This window comes from Pseudoliparis swirei, chromosome 7, assembly GCF_029220125.1.
Source record: "Pseudoliparis swirei isolate HS2019 ecotype Mariana Trench chromosome 7, NWPU_hadal_v1, whole genome shotgun sequence".
NCBI lineage: Eukaryota > Metazoa > Chordata > Actinopteri > Perciformes > Liparidae > Pseudoliparis > Pseudoliparis swirei.
Window position 1 is genome coordinate 15,746,495 of NC_079394.1, and position 22,625 is coordinate 15,769,119.

Here is a 22,625-nt window from a genome sequence, read left to right on the forward strand (position 1 = left end):
ATATATAATTATATACAGGACTGTCTCAGAAAATTAGAATATTGTGATAAAGTTCTTTATTTTCTGTAATGCAATTAAAAAAACAAAAATGTCATGCATTCTGGATTCATTACAAATCAACTGAAATATTGCAAGCCTTTTCTTTTAATATTGCTGATTATGGCTTACAGCTTAAGAAAACTCTAAAATCCTATCTCATAAAATGTTAATATTTCCTCAGACCAAGTAAAAAAAAAGATTTATAACAGCTGAGTGTTTGTCAAGGCTCAGGAAACCCTTGCAGGTGTTTCGAGTTAATTAGACAATTCAAGTGATTTGTTTAATACCCTACTAGTATACTTTTTCATGATATTCTAATATTTAGAGATAGGATATTTGAGTTTTCTTAAGCTGTAAGCCATAATCAGCAATATTAAAAGAATAAAAGGCTTGCAATATTTCAGTTGATTTGTAATGAATCCAGAATGCATGACATTTTTGTTTTTTGAATTGCATTACAGAAAATAAAGAACTTCATCACAATATTCTAATTTTCTGAGACAGTCCTGTATATGTGTATATATATTATACATATCTAATAAATATTATATATATTTTTTTAATTATATATGATCGTATATATATATATATTACGTGTATATATTATATATTACGTATATATATTATATAAATATATATACATATGATATATATTTGTATTGGATTCCAAATGATATAAACAGTCACTCGATACTTTCAAACATCCTTTTATTAACTCTTTTAAACACAATTCATTTATAAACATTTCTTTTCCATTTCAATGGTCAAAAAATACAAAATGAATAAACAGAGGAAGTAAATAAAAACAAACAAACACATTATTTACAATAAAGAACAACAGAGGAGGCAAAGCAGACGTCTGTCACTTAACTTAATTCTCTGAGCTAATACCTCAATAATAAATGTTTCATACAAACTTCTTATATAAAAATAATGGTTAAGCCAAAATGTGATATACTTAAAACATGTCCCTAAAATTAAATAACAATAAAATAGTAAATATTGGCATGAGGACATACATACACATAGATTTATAAATAATAAAAACAATAGAGGAAACTGTACTTTCTGTTTTAATAACATGAAAAATAAAAACGATATTATTTAAGTGTAGAAATCCTCAGTTCACATTATTGGACTGAACCACCAGGGGGCAGAAAACGCACACTTTTCTACTTTGGAGCAGGAACCAAAAAGGACAAAGTGTGAAAGGTGTTTTTTTATGTTCTCAGCAGCAGTGGGGCTAATGTTAAAACACCAACTATCGTGCACGACAGTGAACGCACCATCACGACGTCATCCGTTACGTTAGCATCGTCTTAAAAAACACCCGAAAACCAGAGAAATCTGTTTTTTAGACGAAACCCGTTGGTTAAAGTTCGCTAGTGAAAAAACTACGAACAAAACAACAACAAAATAACCTCTTAATAATCTTCGAAATGCAGCCGGTGCATTTTTTTTACACAATTAAACAATTTCAGGAAGAAACGTGAAAATCACACACACAAAAAATATATACAAATATCGCAGAGCTTCAAAAGATAAACAACAGTTTTTTTGTTCTCTGTTATAAAAGACGCCGGCTTACGAAAACTGGACGCTTATTGACGTCTTCTGTTGAGTTAGCCAACCAGCGGCTAACTTTGTAGCTTCAATGGAAACAACAACAACAACAACAAAAGTAGCGACTCTCGGGAGGTTTTTAAAAAAGACTATAAAGTCATACAAAGAGAGGATACAGCTGTCCTGAAACAGCACAACGAGGCGAAAGGGGGAGGAGCCATAATATAAACGTGAAGATGGGGTCAGAGGTCAGATTGTCATTTCCCTTCAACACGGGGTACGTTGATCCAGACGACGGCGTCCGGATGGTCGTCACTGCCTCGGGTTAGACTCTGCTCAGCAGAGAGGATCTGTGGATGGGAGGAGACTGTTAGTGGTGTGTTTGTTTGTTGCTTCCATCACCACAACACAATCCTCTGACGGTTTTTAATTGTCATTTATTTTGTTGACCTTTTAAAAGTAAATAGAACTATGATTTCAATGCAACTTCCAAGAACTTAAATAAATAAATAGTATTAATGAGCATCAGTTTAAATGAGTACAAGATGCATTAATGATCATTTTACGTCCTACACTTTCCACTTATAAGACTAAATTAATCCACATGGATCCGGGAGCATTTTTTTTATCCAACAAAAATTCTAACACATTTTACAAAAAAAATCAAAAAATCATAAAAATTTAGCGAATTAAAAATCATTAAAGGCGTTTTGCATTGATTCTAACATTCAAAGAAAAAAATACAAATTATTTTACCAATAAATAGTCTGTAGATAGAAAATGACAAACAACAGAAGCATGTTTGATTGTTTAAAAAACCTTTTGGAAACCGCAGAGCCTATAGGCTCTGGGGACTTTATTGCTTAAAAAAACAAGCATATATATATATATATATATATATATATATATATAATGTTGCACATCAAATTAAACAGCAGAGCTTGGGCTACAAGAATCAGTCAGCCATTTAAAAAAAAAAAAAAGATAATCCTAAATATATAATTATCATAATTCGGCGCACTCAACACGTTTCCTGAACCAGCGACCCTTAGCTGGGTGCTATCAGACAAAGCCTGATAGTAATAAGCACGACCAGTCCAAACTGATTCCACACATGTCTTCCGAATCCCTCTACACCAAAGCATCAGCCAGATATGAGCCAAAGAATACAGAAACATAAATCGCTTTATACTTTTAGAATCAGCAAATTCTTCTTACCATTGTTGATTAGGGCTATTAAAACACATGTTTCCTGGTAAATCCACACTGATATATGTTCTACCCCTACCCTGTGCCTCATTCAACTCCTCTGGACATGCATAGGTAACATGTGACATGTGTAAGGAAGGTACTTTCAGACTATCGGATTTTACATTTCATAAATTGTGACATCTTTCAGGATTAAATTTGCTCCCAGTGTTGTCAATCTAGTCTTGATTGGTAGTCATCAATTCTACGGGCTCTGACGTTTCCAAAAATGTGTTATTTTCTAAAATCGACCCATTCCCTGAGTTGCTTTTTATTTAATGGCAAACTTTTTTTCTTTAATTTTTTTTAATTGTTATTATTTTTATTTTTAAAAGTTGTAACATGCTGTATTTTGATATATTGAAAATAAATTTGCCAAAATGGCCGACAAAATGACCGCTTTGACACATTTTAGTAAAAATGCTTCTCTTTTTTCATAGTCAAACTTTGCAGGGAGAATGTTAACACATTTGAATATGATTTGTGAGAGTTTTAAACCTTTCAACTGCCTCATTACAAACATATAATCATCCTGGAAGTGCTTTTTTTCAATTCAGACCTGACATTTTTATATTTTTTCTGTGTGCCATCTTCATTTACTCTTACCCAGTAACATATATACTGATATCTACACATCTGAACAAAAGAAAAAATGTTTAAAAAGGTAAAAATGTAAAAATGATTAAAGTAGCCCTAGTGGTTGCAGAGATACAGCCTTTTTAGATTGGGAATGACATTTTCGGAGCAGAGGCCTAAAAAAAGCTTGATGCAGAATAAAAATGTTAAAAAAGCAATATATTATTAAAAACTCGTGTTCATAGCAGTAAACTGTCATTTACATGAAGTTATCAACTTTTACACAAAGCCTAAAACAAAAAGACACAAATAAAAAAATTAATTAAAAAAAACTCAAACGTGAAGTACAGAACTTGCTGTAATTTTCATTTCCTTTTCTCTCATCCATCTTCTAGTGCTGTGTGATAACGAAGGAGGAGGTGTGTGTAGGTGTAGGTGTGTGTGTGTATGTGTGTAAACATGACTGATGTCCTCAGTTTGTGTCAAAGTAGAAGAGCGACGAGCTCCTCGCCGTTTATGAGTTTATTGAATAACGTGCAGGTCAGCGGAGAGATTCCAAAGGGTGTGTGTGTGTGTGTGTGTGTGTGTGTGTGTGTGTGTGGTTCATACACACCTCAGAGACTTCCATCGGTCCTTCTCCATGTGGTTCTCGGGCCCTTCGCTCTCGTAGGATGCGAGGTACAGCGCTGCAGAGTCAAAACACTTTAGTCTTTATTTCTTATCGAAAGTTTTTTTTCTGATAAACTGTAAATAAATAAATTGTTTATCAGAGAAAAAAGAAGAAAACAACCTGATTGTGCACAATGAAAACATTTAAATGGGAGGTGACATTAACCACATTAGTTTTAAATTATATATATCTTTGAATCTTTTTTATTTCTTTAAGGAAAACTGCAGAAAAGTTCACGATAAAATCATTTAAAAGTCTACAGTTTGTTGATTAATAATTATAATTGAACGATTATTTAGTTTTTTGACTGAAGCGATTTTATTTAGTATTTAAATAGTTTAAATCTATATGTATTATTTTAATATATATTTTCTATAATAATATATATATATATATATTTATTCTAATATATATAATTCAATATATAATAAAATATATGTAATAATATATATATCATAAGTATAAATATATATATCATAAATAAATATATATAATATATTTATAATATATATATTATTTATACTATATATTATTATTATATATAAATGGTAATAATTATATGTATATAAGCATGCTATTCATCTGACTCCTGGCCAGAAAGTAAACAATAAGTGTGTCTCATTATTAATTCATAAGTTGGTGAACGTACCATCTTCAGTGAACACTGGAGCCGTCAACAGGTACTGGAGGATCTTGCGATCTTTCTCAAACGGACATTCCACTTTCTTCCAGGCCATGAACTCACTCACCTGTTTGGCAAGTTCCCAGAATTTCTAAAAGAAAATTAATAAAATAAACTGTAAAGGTTAATATTCAGTAGAGAGAATGCAGCTTTAACACATGAAGCATAGACTTCTATACAACCAGAGGAGTCACCTCCTGGTGGTCAGGAGAGAGAATGCAGCTTTAACACATGAAGCATAGACTTCTATACAACCAGAGGAGTCACCCCCTGGTGGTCAGGAGAGAGAATGCAATGTCTCTTTGTCTGTTCCATGGAAACACAACACAACCCACACTAGGGTCTCACTTCTTCATTCTCCATCTCTCTTTAGGGAAGTGGATATACATTTCTTTTAAACAAATCCGTCGCCATGTGGAGTGAATAGTGAAGTGTGTGTGTGTGTGTGTGTGGGGGAGGGGGGGCTCAAGGTGAACTCAAGGTCACCTCAAAGTTGACGTGTCCGCTCTGCAGCCGGTTGGCACAGCCCTCGTTGAGGAAGTAAATGTCTTTGATGAGCAGGCTGAAGAAAGGGATGACGATCTGCACGGAAAAAGAGAGAGTAAGGGATTTAATTTCCCGGGAGGATGAAAGGGGGGTGGGGGGGTCGGGGGGGTCACAGGTGTGTGATCTCTAAACGTGTCGATTCAAAGGAAAAAGAGATTACAACAGATAGAGAGGATCTACTGTTGTGTTTAGTATCACTTCTTCTTCTTCTTCTTGTCCTTCTTTTTCTTCTTCTTTATCTTCATCTCCCTGTTCTTCAACAACAACAACAACAACAACAGGACCACTGAAGCACACATGTTGCTCTGTTGGGCGCCCCAAACGGAACACAAACAAGCCCCGCCCCTAAAAGAGGTCAAAGGGCGCCGAAAATACCAGACTCCTTGGGAACTTTCTGTTTCGTGAACCCTCCCCCCCCCACACACACACACACACACACACACACACACACACACAATCTCTTGTCTGAGTGAGTGAGTGTGTGTGTGTGTGTATGTGTGTGTGAGTAAGTGTGTGTGTGTGAGTGTGTGTGTGTGAGTTTGTGTGTGTGTGTGTGTTTGCATTTCTGAGGCTAAATAAAAATAAATAAATAAGGTCTCACATGTTGACAGAACACAATGTCTGAGCTGGTTGGACACGGCATGTTCCTCCTCCTCCTCCTCCTCCTCCTCTCTCCTTCTCATCCTCCTCCCTCTTCTCCTCTTCCTCTTCCCTTCTCCTCCTCTTCCTCTTCGTCTTCCTCTCCTCCTCCTCCGTTCCACAGTTTTAATGACTTTACTTTGTTTAAATGTGGTTAAATAAACAGCGGCTACTGGATGTGTGATACAACTACATGTTTGTTAACCCATTGTTTGAGGTAGGAGGGGGGGATGTGGTGCATTCAGGGACCTGCGGCGCTCACCTTCTCTCTGCTGCTGTTGGCGGTGAGTGAGCGCTGCGTCGCTCCTCTCAGAGCCGTCCGGTAGTTAAAGAAGTTACTGGAAGGATCCATCTGGTGCTACGGGGGGGGGGGGGGGGACACACACAAGTATTTAGATTTAGTAACTCGAAGAAGAAGAAGAAGAAGAAGAAGAAGAAGAAGAAGAAGAAGACGTACCTCCAAGATGTCGAACTTGGCCGTCTTTACTTTGCTCCATGTCTTCCTGAGCCGAGACACCGGACTCATGTTCATCCCGGCTGCAGGAGAGAGAGAGAGATCATGAAACACACACACACACACACACACACACACGAACACGTGAAACACATGCGCGCACACACACACACAAATGAAACACAAACAACCAGAGAGACATCACACATACATGACACATGGCACTTTACCATCCAGAAAGAAGCCCCCACGCCCTCCAGTCATCCTCTCACCCCCCCACCCCTCCTCCCCCTTTTCTTTCTCTCCGCTGATGTTTCTTGCGATGCAAAAAGGCCTCAAGAGGAACAATGGAGGCAACACACGCCTTGCTTCCCATGTGGTGTGTGCGTGTGTGTGTATGTGTAGGTGTGTGTATGTGTGTGTGTGTGTGTGTGGGTTCAGGAGGCCGAGGGTCACCGACAGAGCAACAACACAAACAACACATATTTATATAAAATATATGTATATATATATATACAAAAATAAAATTCAAAATATATATATAAATATATAAATTAATGTACTGTATATATGTACATATATATATATATATATATAAATAAAGGTCATCTCACCCACTGTCTTACTTAATTCTCGTCGTGTCGATATTTTGAGACAATCAGGTGTCAGTACGTCTAATACTTCATTATAATAATATATTATTATTGCTCCAGGAACAGGAAGCTGTCCCACCGACTAGAAAAAGGTAAATTATCTTTCATAATTAGATCACTAATACATCGTCTGACCCCGGAGGAGCTCTCTCTCTCGTTCTCTCTCTCTCTGGCCCTCTCGGGGGAGAAAGAATGAGAGAGTAAACAGCTGGTACTCCAATGTCCTCTCCTCCTCCTCTCTCCCCCCTTCACCTTCCTCTCTCTGGTCAGTGCTGATGACCATCTGCCTGGAGGCCCCCCCCCCTCCCCCTCAGGCCTGGGAGGATGACCAGATGCCCTCTTCTCTGACCTCTGGGGTCTCTCAACTGTCTAATTATTTAACATGTTTTTACACACACACACACACATGACATAATGGATCAGAACTCACAGATGATGGCCATTAGGGAGTTGAAGTTGCCGATGTTGAAACATTCTCGCGCCACGTCGATGAAGAAGTCCACGACTCGAGCTCGCTGCTTCTTCTTCACGGGCTGTTGACAACATGAAGAATATTTAGAAAAATCATTTATTCAGCAAAAATCAAAAGGCAACTTTTTGGGGGGAATTGCAAATTGCATATATCTTGAATATAATATAATATATATATGTATGTATTTTATATGTATTATTATTATAATAATTATTCTATATATATAAATAATATATATATATATATTATAATTATATATATATACAGGACTGTCTCAGAAAATTAGAATATTGTGATAAAGTTCTTTATTTTCTGTAATGCAATTAAAAAAACAAAAATGTCATGCGTTCTGGATTCATTACAAATCAACTGAAATATTGCAAGCCTTTTATTCTTTTAATATTGCTGATTATGGCTTACAGCTTAAGAAAACTCTAAAATCCTATCTCATAAAATTTTAATATTTCCTCAGACCAAGTAAAAAAAAAGATCTATAACAGCTGAGTGTTTGTCAAGGCTCAGGAAACCCTTGCAGGTGTTTCGAGTTAATTAGACAATTCAAGTGATTTGTTTAATACCCTACTAGTATACTTTTTCATGATATTCTAATATTTAGAGATAGGATATTTGAGTTTTCTTAAGCTGTAAGCCATAATCAGCAATATTAAAATAATAAAAGGCTTGCAATATTTCAGTTGATTTGTAATGAATCCAGAATGCATGACATTTTTGTTTTTTTAATTGCATTACAGAAAATAAAGAACTTCATCACAATATTCTAATTTTCTGAGACAGTCCTGTATATACTATTTAATATATATATATTATTATAATAAATGTGTATGTATTATTATTATACATATACTATTATTATAATATATATTATTATAATATATATATATTATTATAATAAATATGTATTATTCATATAATACATATATATTATAATTATATATATATATATATATATATCCCTCGTGCTCATTACTCACCATGCAGATCTCCGTGGCGACCAGGTAGCTGAGTCTGTTGAACCATTCCACGTAAGCCTCCAGGTTGCTGGCCTTCTTGTGGTCACTGAAGCAGCTCTGCAACAACAACAACAACAACAACAACGACAGAATATCAATTATCATTTTGAGCTAATTGCAAAAGCAAGACGACGCTATTGGCTCTTCTTTCCCAAGTGAACGCATCACGAAACAAACAGAATGAACTCTGATCCCAGCTCAACAATGGCGTCCGGTGTTGTTCACGCCGTGCATTGTGGTCCTTTGTGTCCGTCGCATTCCTTCAGCCTTACGCCACACCGAGTGTTTTCCCGCCAGTCGCATTTTAAACCTCACGCAGTGTCGTCTCTACCAAGGCACAAAGACAGCCTTAACCCCCCGACCCCCCCAGCCGTTGCTTAGCAACCAAACGCCCACCTCCACACACACACATTAAGAAAACACCTTGGCAGCGACGGTTGCTAGGAGACGAGATGCAGGAACGTCCATCTCGTCCAGGCAACTGTATGATTTGAGGAAATTGTCGGTAAGCTGTGTGTGTGTGTGTGTTTGTCTGTGTGTGTGTGTCTGTGTGTCTGTGTGTGCGTGTCTGTTTGTGTGTCTGTCTCTGTGTTTGTCTGTGTGTGTGTCTGTGTGTCTCTGTGTGTATCTGTCTGTGTGTATGTGTGTCTGTCTCTGTATGTGTGTGTCTGTCTGTGTGTATGTGTGTCTGTCTCTGTGTGTGTCTGTCTGTGTGTATGTGTGTCTGTCTCTGTATGTGTGTGTCTGTCTGTGTGTATGTGTGTCTGTCTCTGTGTGTGTCTGTCTGTGTGTATGTGTGTCTGTCTGTGTGTGTGTGTGTGTGTCTGTCTCTGTATATGTGTGTCTGTCTGTGTGTGTGTGTGTCTGTCTCTGTATATGTGTGTCTGTCTGTGTGTGTGTGTGTCTGTCTCTGTATATGTGTGTCTGTCTGTGTGTGTGTGTGTCTGTCTCTGTATATGTGTGTCTGTCTGTCTGTGTGTGTGTTTGTATCTGTATATGTGTGTGTGTGTCTGTGTGTGTGTGTGTGTGGGTCTGTGAGTCTGTGTGTGTGTTTGTCTGTCTGTATGCGTGTGAGTCTGCCTGTGTGTATGTGTCTGTCTATCTGTGTGCGTGCGTGTGTGTCTGTGTGTGTGTGTGTCTGTCTGTATGCGTGTGAGTCTGCCTGTGTGTATGTGTCTGTCTATCTGTGTGCGTGCGTGTGTGTGTCTGTGTGTGTGCGTGAGTCTGTCTGTGTGTGTGTGCGTGCGTGTGTGTGTCTGTGTGTGTGTGTGTGTGCGTGAGTCTGTCTGTGTGTGTGCGTGCGTGTGTGTGTGTGTGTGTGTAGGGTGGATATCTGTCCTGCTGCTCCAGTCCAGTAGTCATGTGACCTCACTGTGACCCCGCGCGGCCACACGGAGGCCTCTGAGGCATGTCCGAGACCTTATTTAGTTCTAAGCGGGCGTTTACCTTCTCGTTGTCCAGAGGGTCCTTCTGGACGAAGGCCTGAACGAATTCCTCCGGTCCGATGTAACTCAGCCTCTCCTGAGGAGGAAAGAACGGGAGGAACGTCAAAATAAACTCCCAGCATGTTTCACTTCAGATCCACTTCCTGGTTTCGTTTTCTTTTTAATCCCCTTATTGATGGATACATTTTCCATAAATAAAAAGGTTGCAACATTTTATGATTTCGTAACCAACTTTGATGCAAAAAGATATATTGTAGAGGACGTGACTGGATTACATAATGAATCAAAGACCGTGTGGTAAACCGTGATGCATCATGGGAATTCATTCCCGTCTCACAAGTAGAACTTCCTCTGATTATTTTTTTAATCAGTTAGAATTTCACGCCACATTATGGGGTTTGCAGTTGCAAGAGAACTTTGATATTGGAGTATTACTCCCCTCCGCCCCTCCTCGATGTAATATGTGGGCGGAGCTACGGCGTTCGGCTCAATCCATCACATCCTCCTACGCAGCATCGATTCGGTTCTCGTTCTCTTTTCATCTTTTCTTAGAGATGTGAGTGATGAAGATGAGCCTTTTGGACCAAGTCTTCAGGCAGAACAATGGGACCAGGAACAATAGGTTCTGCCCTCACCAGTTCGATGTGCGTGAGCTGCTGGGCGACGGTGAACGGGTCGTTGCAGACGGCGAGCGCGTCCCTCTGGACGGACGCCTGCGGCTTCGCCTTGAGCGCCGCCAGCCGCTCGGCCGCCGCCACGTTGATCTTCACCAGCGCCTCCTCGTACTGGCCGAGCACCGTCAGCCTCCGGATCAGACCCTGGCTTATCTGTCCCACCGCCTTCCTGTAGACCTGGACGGAGGGGAGGGAGGGAAAGAGGAGAGGCGGAAGGAGGGAGTCGGTTACATTCCTTGCCCGACAAACTGTCTCGGAATTTACAACAAGCGTTCATCCGACAAAGAAAAAAGAATTCCTCTGGTCAGGCACCGGGGGGGGGGGGGGGGGGGGGAAGGGTCGCGAACCTCTTCCTGCCGGTCTCATTAAGGCCTCTTTAAGGGTTTGGGGGGGTTGGGGAGACTCTCGGCTCGCTGGCCCCTTAAGGAGGTCGAGAACCTTTTGAACTTTTCCCTGGACTCCAAAACTGGCCACAATTAGCTAAGTGTTCCCTCACGGACACGGATTAGCACAGAGGTTTCACAAGAGGGTCTATAGAGATGGGGGGTGGGGGTCCCGTTTGTGGCCTCTTTCCAAAAAGTATCGGCATGACTCTGTGGTGACGAGGCCACCTCACGACCACGACCCTCAACCTTCTGCCAATGCAACCCTTCAGAATCAAAAAGGTCTATAAAACAGGTCAGAAAACAGCGATACTCATATCGGAGGCGGGGCTAAAGTACGAGGCGTTGGGGGGGGGGGGGGGGGGAGTGGTTAGTTAGTTATTCTTTGACTGATTTGTGTCAAACGTCACAACGTCAAAGGCGACATCGCTTTTGGTTGACCGACCGTCTAAAATCTAAATATATAAAATGTACATTTACATGAGAGAAAAACAACAAATCCTGAGTGAAGTGACAACATTTTAGAAATCAAGCAAAAAATTTACCCGCGTGCACATTTTCTTATCCTATGTGAGGATTTGGTGTCATTGTAAATGTCATATCTTGTTTGTTTTTTAGGACTGCTGGTTGGTTAGGGGGTAGGGGGTTAGGAGGCATTTGGTCCTTCAATCCAAAACAAATCCATTAAAAAAACACGAAGAGATGAAAACACGGCGTCAATAATCACAGTTGACGCTCGCCAACCGGTCACCACTTCAAAGTCAGCCATCTGCCCGCTACTGCAGACCAGAGGACGAGGGCCTAGGGGTCGGGGTAAATATAGTCTCGGATCCCGGAGACAACAACGGCTGGACATTTCCGAGCAGAGGGTTGGCGTTACGTATGAGTGAGGGGAGGAGGGCGGCTAGGAACACCCTGTTCCCAACGCCGTCGACCCTGGCTGCGATCCCGAGGTGGCAGACGGCCGCTCGATTCCTGCTGAGCGCCACCTGACCCACAACGTCCGTATAGGCGGGTCAGCACAGAGCAGCAGATCGGATTTAAAAAAAGGTACCCAGAACACGCCCGAGTTGCCAAGTCACGATGGGCCTGAAGTACCGGCAAAGCACCGGTGATGCCCCGATCACGACTTTTTTTTAACGAGATAAACACTCACATTTCCCTTCTTTAAATGCCTCAATTGTCCCCAACAGAGAACTTTGAGATCGGACTAACACTCGGCACGTGTCGAGGAATCTGCCTCGTGGAGCATTACAACTTCTCTTATAGACCCTTGAGTTATTTAAAAAAATCCTTGTTCTTCTAGGTCACGGTACCCTTTGTAGGTTCTACCCTCGACCGTATGCGCGGAGACTCTCCTACCCCCCCCTCCTGTAAACAATTAAGATGCATATTATGCTTTGATAACTTTTCATTGACTCCGAACCAGATGTTGAACTTCAACTCAAAACATATGAACACACGTCACCTGTCATGAAAGGGAACCGCTGTGTGCATACGCACAGACTATCTGCCCTGCATTGAAGTGGATATTATCATGTGGTATCTGGTGTAAAATAACAACCGTCACATTTTGAGGGAACTCGGTAGCGTCAGATGAGGCCAGATGGAGATCAGAGTGCCTGTTTTCTTCCCTCTATACCCGACCACATCCATAATGACAGTCCTACCACGGGGAATCGAGGTCCCGGAATGTTTGGAGTGCGGTAGGCACACGACTCTGACCAGATGTTCAGCACGTCTATTCTGGACTAAGAAAAAGAAAAGAAACCTTTTCCCAGAGCGCTCTGGAGAAACTGCCCGTTTAACCCGAGAGACACCGGCTTCTGGTTGGACCTTCGTGTTGAAGAACCAGAGAGACGCACCAACGCCCCTAAGAACCATTGATACGACACGGTGGGCTCATCGTGACATCACAGCAGGGGGTTGTACAGATGAAACCTTTAACTGTTAATGGAAAGAGCTTTCTATCAAGTCCGACTTTCGATCGATTCGGGGTCATCGACGGACGACATCTTGCTCAGTCGGGTTTCCCACAAAGATCTTCAAGGGACGTCCATGTGTTGAGGAACAACCAGATGTTTTGAGGTCTGAGGAGGCTGAGAAATTGCTTGGACTAGAAAAAAGTTGAATATATTTCACAATCTTGCAAGTTAGACACAACTTTCTGGTCCAACCCTCCCAAAGCTCTCGCTATCACACACGTCGTCCACGTGATGAGGTCATCAGCAACTTCTTGGGCGCCATCACTTTCAATGTTCCTTCCAACAAGGAGGCAAACAGACCGGAATTAACGACAAACTCCTGCAGAAGCGTTCCTAAAACCCCTTGGGGGGGGGGGGGGGCAATCATCTGCGGATCAACACGACAACGTGACTTCACCTCGAGGGACAGAACGAGGCGATCTGGTGATGATTTCAACCCTCAGGAGCATCTTTTAGGCGTTGATGTAGAGCGTGAAATCAAAAACATGTCTGACAGAGTGTCCGTGTCCACGAGCATGACTGAGTAGTGTGTATTACTGGAGGTCAGTTCTATACCAGTGAGTGTGTGTGTGTTGGAGGGGAGTGTGGCAGACATGGGGAGCAGTAAATGTGTCCAGTCGTCACGTGAGACACAAGTATTGATTTCTGGATTAAATTGAGATCAATACTTGTGCTCGTACTATTGATGAGTCATGTGAAACCTGCATAAAGAAACAGGTGTGGGGGGGGGGTTGTGTTTTTATGGCGTTGAGCAGTGAAGGAGGCGCAGATGGACGTTTGTGTCCTCCATCACTGTCTGCTTCTAACAACACACACACCTCTAAAACCGTGTTTCCATTGAGGTGAACGGGTGTTTTAAAAAATAGTCAGCATTTTTTGGTCATCAAAAAACCAACTGGTGTGAGACTAAACGTGCACAGAGACAAAAAGACACCAAGCTAATGAACAATGGGTCTTTTCTCTCAACTAAGCGAGCCGCTTTGTCCCCCCCCCCCTTCCCCCCCATCCTCCTCTACTGCTGCAATCTGCACAATAAATCTGCCTGTGTGTCATTTCGCCGTCTACCCCCACCACGGCTTGTGATGACACCGCAACACGTCGTCTCTCTTTTTGTCATCCGACTCATTTAGTGTGAACGCAAGAACGTAAAAAAAAAGAAGAAAAATGGCCGACCTCGTCCCCGGCGGCCAGCCGGTGGGTGAGCTCCTTCAGGCTCCTCATCATCCTCTCGTCTCTGAAGTCGTACGGGAACGTCTCCGTCCACTCTGTCAGCAGCTGGAGGATCTTGGGGGCGATCTTCCTGACTCTCATCTGGAAATGCAAAATATATTTTTTTAAACATAAGTATGCACTAGTGGTGTTTTCCATGAAAACTCAAACTTTTATTTTTCAAATGAATTGCAAAATGAACAGAAAATATAGTCAAGACATTGACAAGTTTATAAATAATGACTTTTATTTGAGATATTAATGTTGTATTTCAAACTTGTTGCTCAAATGAAGGCCAGTTGTATAGCTTCTCTCACCAGCATAACTGTTTTCAGCTGCGCTCACATAAAAAGGGTTTTCATGGGTTTTCTACCCCTCCGTTAGTCTTCTAAGGCGATAACACAATGTACCATTAGAACACTGGAGATGGGCCTCTGTACACCTATGTAGAGACTTCATTAAACACCACATTAACTATGCAGAGAGTGTATTTATGATTCATTTAATGTTATCTTCATTGATAAAAACAGTGCTTTGAAAAATAAGGACATTTCTAAATGACCCCAAACTGTTGAACGGTAGTGTTTACCGGCACCACCACTAGGGGGCGAGTCCCCAACACGCCTCTAATTTCAACTGGCTGGTGGTACCTTGTCCGCTGGGAGGTCGCTGAGCCGCTGCTGCTCCACGCACAGCTGACACACCTTGGACATGAGCTCATGGGGGCGGATGAAGAGACGAGAGCTGAGCAGGAAGGTGAAGATGTACGTCCTCTGAGGAGGAAGACGACAATATTACGTGAATATAGTGCATTTATCTTCAGAGCCTTGTGGGGGAAATGATACCAAAATAACGAAACATATAATACAATAAGTGTTGAGCACGTCACCATTTGTCTCAGTAAATATATTCCTAAAAGTGTTTATTGACACGACATTTTCACCAGAAGTCTTCCATACAAGCAAATAAAACATAACAAATAGTCATGTGCGTTATAAGTGTGTTCAAATTCGTCATTTGTGTTATTGGGCTATATCAAATGTAATTGAATTTAATACTTTGTTCGAATGTCATTGCATTTTCATTACACTTATTTTTTTGTATTTGTTTGTATGTATGGAATAATTGGGTTGTTACCGACATATGGTGAAAATATAGCGTCAATAACACTTTTAGAAATGTATTTAACATCATATATTTCCTGGTGACGTGTTCTATACTTATTTCCCCGTAGATGAAGCTAAGAAGGAAAACAAAAATACTGGGGGTAAAATATTTAGACAACAACAATAACACTCACATCTGGATAATAGTCCACGGTGGGGACCAGGTGATGGATGAGGGCCTCCAGGGACCCGGACGCCAGGTTGTTGTCGTGGTAGTAGAGGCCGGAGTAGCCCTCCTCCTTGGGCTGGTACAGATTCTTGTTGTAGCTGCCGGTGAAGGGCGCAGTCTGAGGCATGTTGTCCTGCAGCGGAGGAGGGAGGAGGGGGAGGTCAACACTCACCGCAGACGCTGATGCATTCATGAACATTACGAAAATAATCTAAAATAGCTCTCAGACAACAACACAGACGGGGTTTCTGGATGTAGTCAGCACCGGTTCCTCCTCCTCCGGGTCCCTGCTGGTCCAGTTTGAGGTTTCTAGGTTTTTAGTTTATTTGCACAAATTGGTTGACTGTATGTAAACTATGGTTCAGACACAAAAAGCATGAGAGAGAGAGAGAGAGAGAAGAGAAGAAAAGAAAGCCAGAAAACAATGTTTAACTGAGTTATGACAGCACTGAGCTTCACCAACGCTACCTGCTGTGTGACTTCACCAACGCTATGTGTCGTGTGACATCATCAACGCTTTGCGTCGTGTGACAACATCAATGCTACCTGCGGTGTGACATCACCAACACTATGTACATCAATATTTCGGGGTTTTGTCCCTACTGTGGACATAATCCCGACAATGTCTCCAACATGAGGATTCCATCACCTTCCCTCCCACCTGGAGTTCCTCTCCAGAGGAAGAGTGGGCTGAACCACGACGAGACCCCGTCGAGTTACTGAACCACTCAACATTTCCCCGACATGGCCCGGGCGTCTCCCCTTGGCCCCTCCAACAGCCCGTTAAAAAGAACAGAGGACCATCGTAAAAGTCCTGCGGAATAGCTTATGGTCCCCACAAAGATAGAACAACAAGCTCTCTCTCTCTCACACTCACACACACACACACACACACAAACAACACACTTTCCTCTGCCATTCTTCTGACCTCTGAACCTGGCACCTCGGCTCAATCCCTTTGCCAGGCAGACGTATGGCTGGGGAGACACAAAGGGCCTTTTCACACACACACACACACACACACACACACACACACACACACACACACACACACACACACACACACACACACACACACACACACACACACACACACACACACACACACACACACACCTTGACAATATGCTGCCCCGTGGCCGCCTGCCAAGTCAGGGACGCCAGGAGATCTAAACGCCAGGAGTCCTAACACATGTCAGGCTTCACCAGTTGTGCAGAGGATCAATACATTTTATCAACAGCTGCCGATCAGAATGATCAGATGACTCTCACACAGATGTCTTGAGGCGTATTCACCTTCAAACACGAGGAAAACAGTTCCATACAAGACGCCCTCGATCAACACGTTTATTCAGGAGTCCACTTAAAGCCTCCCACCACACGAGGCAAACCACACACACACAATCTCACACACACACACACAGCCGCACAATGCACACGCGGACCATCGCTATTATTCAGCCAGACAGCCGCGGCCATTTCCATGAGAAAAGGCGAGCGGCGAGGAGTCAGAGCATCTGCTGTGCCATGTGGCGCCCCCCCCCCTCCCCTCCCGAGTCCGGTGGGGGGACACCCTGCTAAAAGTCAAACTGGTTCGGGCTTCTTTGTTTACGCCTTTAAGAGTTTATTTGGTTGAACTTAAGACCGCCGACATCTGCCGTCCACCGAGAAGCTTCTTCAGATGAAGAGCAGCAGCAGGTGATCGAGCACCGACCTAACCCCCCCCCCCCCTTATCCCACGCATACTATTCTTGCTTGGATAGTTGCAGCTTTCCTTCAACACACACACACACACACACACACACTAAAGCCAACTCAGCGCGTTGCTGTTAGTTTCCACGTGGCTGCTGGCTGGGTGGCGGCAGAATGTAAACAAACAACATGCCACAGCTTGCCTCTTTATAAGGGGTGTGTGTGTGTGGGGGGGGGGGGGGGGGGGTTGGATAGATGGTATTAATTACAGACTTCTTGTGTGGGTGCAGCCATCTGCCCTGGTTGAGTAAAAAATCAAAAAGAAGTCTTGTTTTCGACTTAAATTGGATTTAAGAACAGAAGACGTTCTGTTTGTGCTCAGAAGACGGTTTTTTGTTTTTGTTCTCGGCTAAAAATAAGTAAAGCGACATTTTGTTGCTTTTGGCTCAACAAAAAAGACTTTTTCCGACATCTAAAATCTATTTTCATAGTCACGATTCTTTAAATCTTCAAATGCTGGCTTATTTTTAAGAAGGCACATTTAAAAAAAAAAAAAAAGTATTGCCTAAGTATTGCCTAAGCTGCATCATGAGGCGGCGAGTCCCTACGATGATTCAGGTATTTCTCTCGAAATCTCGAGAGAAATAGTCTCGAGATCGGCTGAAACACAGGCATCTTTAGAAATGAAACTCAAAGATGTGATCACGAGTTTCAGGCCGAGCTTCACTGAAAGGTTACAGAAAGGTCAAGAAGTGTTTCCCCTCTTTATTTTCTGTCCCCAGTTCTGAAGTTTTCCAACAGAATGGCAGCAGCCTACCCCCCCAGGGGGTAAACGTCACATCAGGAGTAAAAAAACCCGGTGTTTAGGTGAAACTATCTTCAGGCTGCAGTGCCATCAATGACACAAGCAAATTGTGCTAATTTGTGCCGTCAAAGACCCGACGGAGGCTCGGAGAGCCATGAAGGAAAACGCTTGAACAAAATCATTCCCCTGGTTGGAGAGACGTTTAAGGACTCGGTGCCATTTGTTCCCCCAGAGGAATCGACTTGCAACCCACCGAAGGAGCGAACGTATCAAAGCAAAGGGGCGTAACAAGAAGCTGGTTTCCACAGAAATGAAAGCTGAAGAAAGGTTGAAAAAAGGAGAAAAGGGTGTTATGGTTTCGCTTCATTGGGGCAGGAGGAGGAGGCGATAGTAGAGGGGGAATGTGACGCAGGGACAAACAGTGGATCAACAGTCCTCCCCCCCCCTCCTCCCCTGTGTAAACACTTTAAAAGGCATGAGGAATCCCAATCATCCATAGCTGCAGGAAACAAGGCCGTGGAGATAGCAGCAGAGTGGCTGCTCGGGGCGGCGGAGAGGTGGAAGTCTTCTAAATAAAGACGTGGAAGTACTCGCGAGTAAACTGGGCTGAGGACTCTGAAGTTAGAATAGACCCGAACAAGAGGGCTGAGATCAAGGAGGGGGCTAGAAATATGGCACCACATCGTTACCCTCCAACCTGTTACCAAGGCTCCCAAATAATGTGGTCCAAGTCTCATTTTAGGCCCAATCATTTGATAAAGTAACAGGAAGTCCCAGTCTCAAGTCATTTGGTCCAAGTCTCAATGTAGTCCAAAGTAATTTGGCCCAAGTCTGAAGGAAGTCCTAAGTCATTTCTTCCAAGTCTCAAGGAAGTCCAGCAGAGTTCCTTGACACTGGACCAAAGGACTTGGGACTTGTCTTCATGTCTTAAAGTAGAACATCCAGACCAGAGAACATTAATCTCTCTCCACCCTCGCTGACCTCCTTCACACCCGAGTGCTGCTCCGCCGACTCATTAATGTGACAGCTGTGACAGCGAGTGGTAAACATCATGGCTTCCATTCAGGATTCTGTCACCTGGCATCATCACCCCCCCCCCCCCCCCACCAGACACTGAAACAGCCTGAGGGACATTCTAGCAGAAATAACTTCTACTTTAGATTTTACCCATGAATCTTAAATTAAACCGAGTCAAACAGACACAATACAACTTTGTTTCCTGAGCGTATTGAGGCTTCATACCAGATGCATCTGGACGGGGAGATTCCTGACCGCTAACTTCTCCTTAGAGGAGTGGTTTGGCAAGACGCAGGTCTAGAAGATGAACAGTCATCCGTGTTGACACTGAGCTAAATTTAGTCGTAAAGAGGAAGTTCATGTGTTTGGCGTTCTCTTGTTATGAATCGATTGATTTGGACTTATTCCAACGCGTCGTGCTTTACTCGTTCAAAAACAACAGATGCAAATGACAAAGAGTTCACTTTCCAACACAAAGTTAGAGGTCAAAAATGTAGCAACTGCAATTTAAAAAAACAATATTGTTGCACAGTCTCAAGAGATAAAAATACTTCATCCAAAATAGTGGCATCACCACTTATATGAAATACCTTTGACTGCCAATAACCCATTACCCCCCCCCCCCCCCCCCCCATACCCCACCCCACACAATCAGAGCACCACCTCCACAACACGACCCTGAGTACAGCAGCAATAACTCGGGCAAGTGCTTCCACAGGAGACCCCCTCTCCCCCCTCCCCCAGCCGGCCGGAGTTCTGCCAACAAATCGCCAATAAACGGATTTCACTTGTCAGCGCCGCCGCGAGAGGCCGGAGGAGCTCAGGAGAGATGCGGGATTAAGTTCACTGATCCCCCGCTCTGTGCAGGAGGAGGTGCAGGAAGAGGAGGAATCCTCTTAAACCTTAAACTGAAGGTAGTGGGGAGGACATATAGTCCGCCATTGACACTGATTTTAAAAAAAATTGACATTTTAGGTGGTCCACGTATTTCAGGGAGATAAAAATACACACACACACACACATAGTGTATAATGTTGTTATTACTTATTTGTTTTCATCTTTTAATAAAATGATAAATAAAAAGGTTAAAAAAAGATTCAAACACTGTAATCTGGAGCAGTTTATATTAATTTATTTATCAGAAAAGAGCTTTTAAATTCTTTTTTAAAAACACGTTATTAAAAAAAAAGTGCGCTCCTTCCGCCACCTGCGCGCGTCTTGGAGAGGCGGCGCGCAGGTGGCATCATTCAGGGCACACACCAAACACACAGCCAATGTTCACACACTCGATGCGCGCGGCTCACCTCACGAAGTTGTAGTCCAGGTGCGAATACAATTTTTTTTTTAAAGATCGTATCCTTTTCCAGAAATGATGCGCACAGACGCCGGAGATTTTCTCCTCTTTTTTCTTTTTAAATGAACCCGAGGCGGTGGAAGCCAGCAGAGCTCCGGTCCCTCACTGCGGCATCGTCCAGGTCCGAACGCGGGGAAGCACAACGTGTTGAGTCGGGCTCGTTCGTGGAGGAAGAGGAAGAGGAGGAAAAGGAAGAATTATTCGCATGGAATGAATGACAGCTCCGGCTGCTGCGCCGCTCTCCTCTGGCGCGTCTGAGCCGCGGAGCACAGAGCAGCCTGAAGAGGGGAGAGCCAGCAGCCAATCAGAGAAGAGAACACCCCCCACCATCCCTCTCATCCTCCCCCTCCTCTCTCTATTTCAATTCCGTTTCTCTCTCCTCAATCTGAACTCCTTCCATCTGCATCGTTCTCACTCTTCCTCTTTTCGGTTCTTTAATACTGCAATGTCGTATTAAGTGCCGTCGATCTAAAAAAAATTATATATAACAACACAGAACGGAAAATGAATTAGAAACTTTAAAGATCAGTTCCTGTCTTGTGTGTGTGGTGAAATGAAGGCTATTCGCTATCTTTGAGTGGTGTGTGTGTGTTTATTTATCATAAAATGTGCATTATAAACATTTATAAATCAAACTAATGGTCAAATGAAACATTTAAAACTAAATTTGAAAGTTCGGGGATCCCCGAGGTTAAAACAATTAAATCCTGAATGTTGCTTAACACACTTTGTAAAAAAATCGTGCCCAAAACACAAAGTTAAACTCGCCCTGCGGTTTAGGCGTTAAGCAGCAGCAATTCGCTAATCAGATCGTCCAAAACACTACAATAAGAGGAGAGGTACTCAGCAGTCGGTCTACAGGAAGTAAACGCAGCGGCGGAAAAAATAAAGAAAAATGAAGCGCAGAGCAGCGGCCGAGAGTACTCAGCATGGTGTTTACTCCTAGTTTCACCTGAGAGCCAATCACATCGTCCAAAACCACACAAACAAGCCGAGAGTACTCAGCATGGTGTTTACTCCTAGTTTCACCTGAGAGCCAATCACATCGTCCAAAACCACACAAACAAGCCGAGAGTACTCAGCATGGTTTTTACTCCTAGTTTCACCTGAGAGCCAATCACATCGTCCGAAACCACACAAACAAGCCGAGAGTACTCAGCATGGTGTTTACTACTAGTTTCATGAATGTCTGGATCCAGACGTGGACCAGTCGTCGCCTAGACGATGACAATATGGCGACAGCGCGGTAACATATTCATTATTACGAGCTCTGTGTGTTTAGTGTGTTTGCTCATCGTGACCTGTAGAGGAGCCACAGAGCAAAGAGTGGCTCAGAGCTAAATTACAATTTCACGCTCAACCGTAAAAAATATGAAATGTATTCTCTTCAACCCTTTCTCCTGTTTTGATCTCAGAAACGCACGATGGAAACATTTAAATGGTCTGGCAATGGGGTTGAAATCTATAGAATGTAATTACATGTTTAGAGAGAGAGGGAGAGCAGAAAGGGAAGAGGGGGGGGGGAGGGAGAGACAGGGACGGAGAGAGAGAGAGGAAGAGATGGAGAAATAGAGAGAGGAAGAGAGTGGGAGAGAGAGAGGAGGGAGTGAGAGAGGAAGAAAGAGGGAGAGCAGAGAAAGGAGGGGGGAGAGGTAGGGAGAGAGGAAGAGAGAGAGCTGTGCTAGAGGTCTCTGTTGCAAGTGTGACATTCAGTTTGATGTGATAGATTTCAAATGTTCTCATGAGGGAAATAAATAAACTGACTCGATGTTTGAAGACGAGCTTCAGGAATCCACCGAGAGGTTTCTCATTAGTTCCGGTCACAGTTCACGGTGTTTGCTCACGTGCACAGCTGTTTATTGTCATTCAGAAATATGTAACTTTTTTGGGGGTATTTCTTTTACATTGAATTAAAATTTCAGTTTTATTTTTGCAGTATTTTATTTTTTCATATATTTTTATTTTCTTCTATTTTTTATTGAGGTTAGAATTAAAAATATATACTTTTTGATTTTTCACATTTAATCTAAATGTTTTTATTTTATTTATATCCGTTTTATTTTTCCAGTACTTTTAACGTTAATTTAAATCGTTTATATTGGTTTTATTTTTACAATATTTAATTTGTTCACATTAATTTTTATTTTGTTCTA

The 22,625-nt window shown here is 42.4% G+C and overlaps 1 protein-coding gene across 1 annotated transcript; it reads right to left on the reverse strand.

Moving 5' to 3' along the window:
- Positions 1–730: 730 nt before the first annotated feature.
- rasgef1ba (RasGEF domain family, member 1Ba) lies at positions 731–22,564 on the reverse strand. The gene is made up of 14 exons (XM_056418330.1): positions 20,423–22,564; positions 15,570–15,737; positions 14,920–15,042; positions 14,234–14,371; positions 10,654–10,869; positions 10,020–10,094; positions 8,535–8,630; positions 7,501–7,603; positions 6,421–6,500; positions 6,226–6,321; positions 5,265–5,360; positions 4,746–4,869; positions 4,040–4,112; positions 731–1,952 (listed from the first exon to the last, which is right to left on the reverse strand). The coding sequence occupies exons 2-14, from the start codon at positions 15,729–15,731 to the stop codon at positions 1,928–1,930; spliced, it is 1,407 nt and encodes a 468-aa protein (XP_056274305.1). The 5' UTR covers positions 15,732–15,737; positions 20,423–22,564; the 3' UTR covers positions 731–1,927.
- Positions 22,565–22,625: the final 61 nt, after the last annotated feature.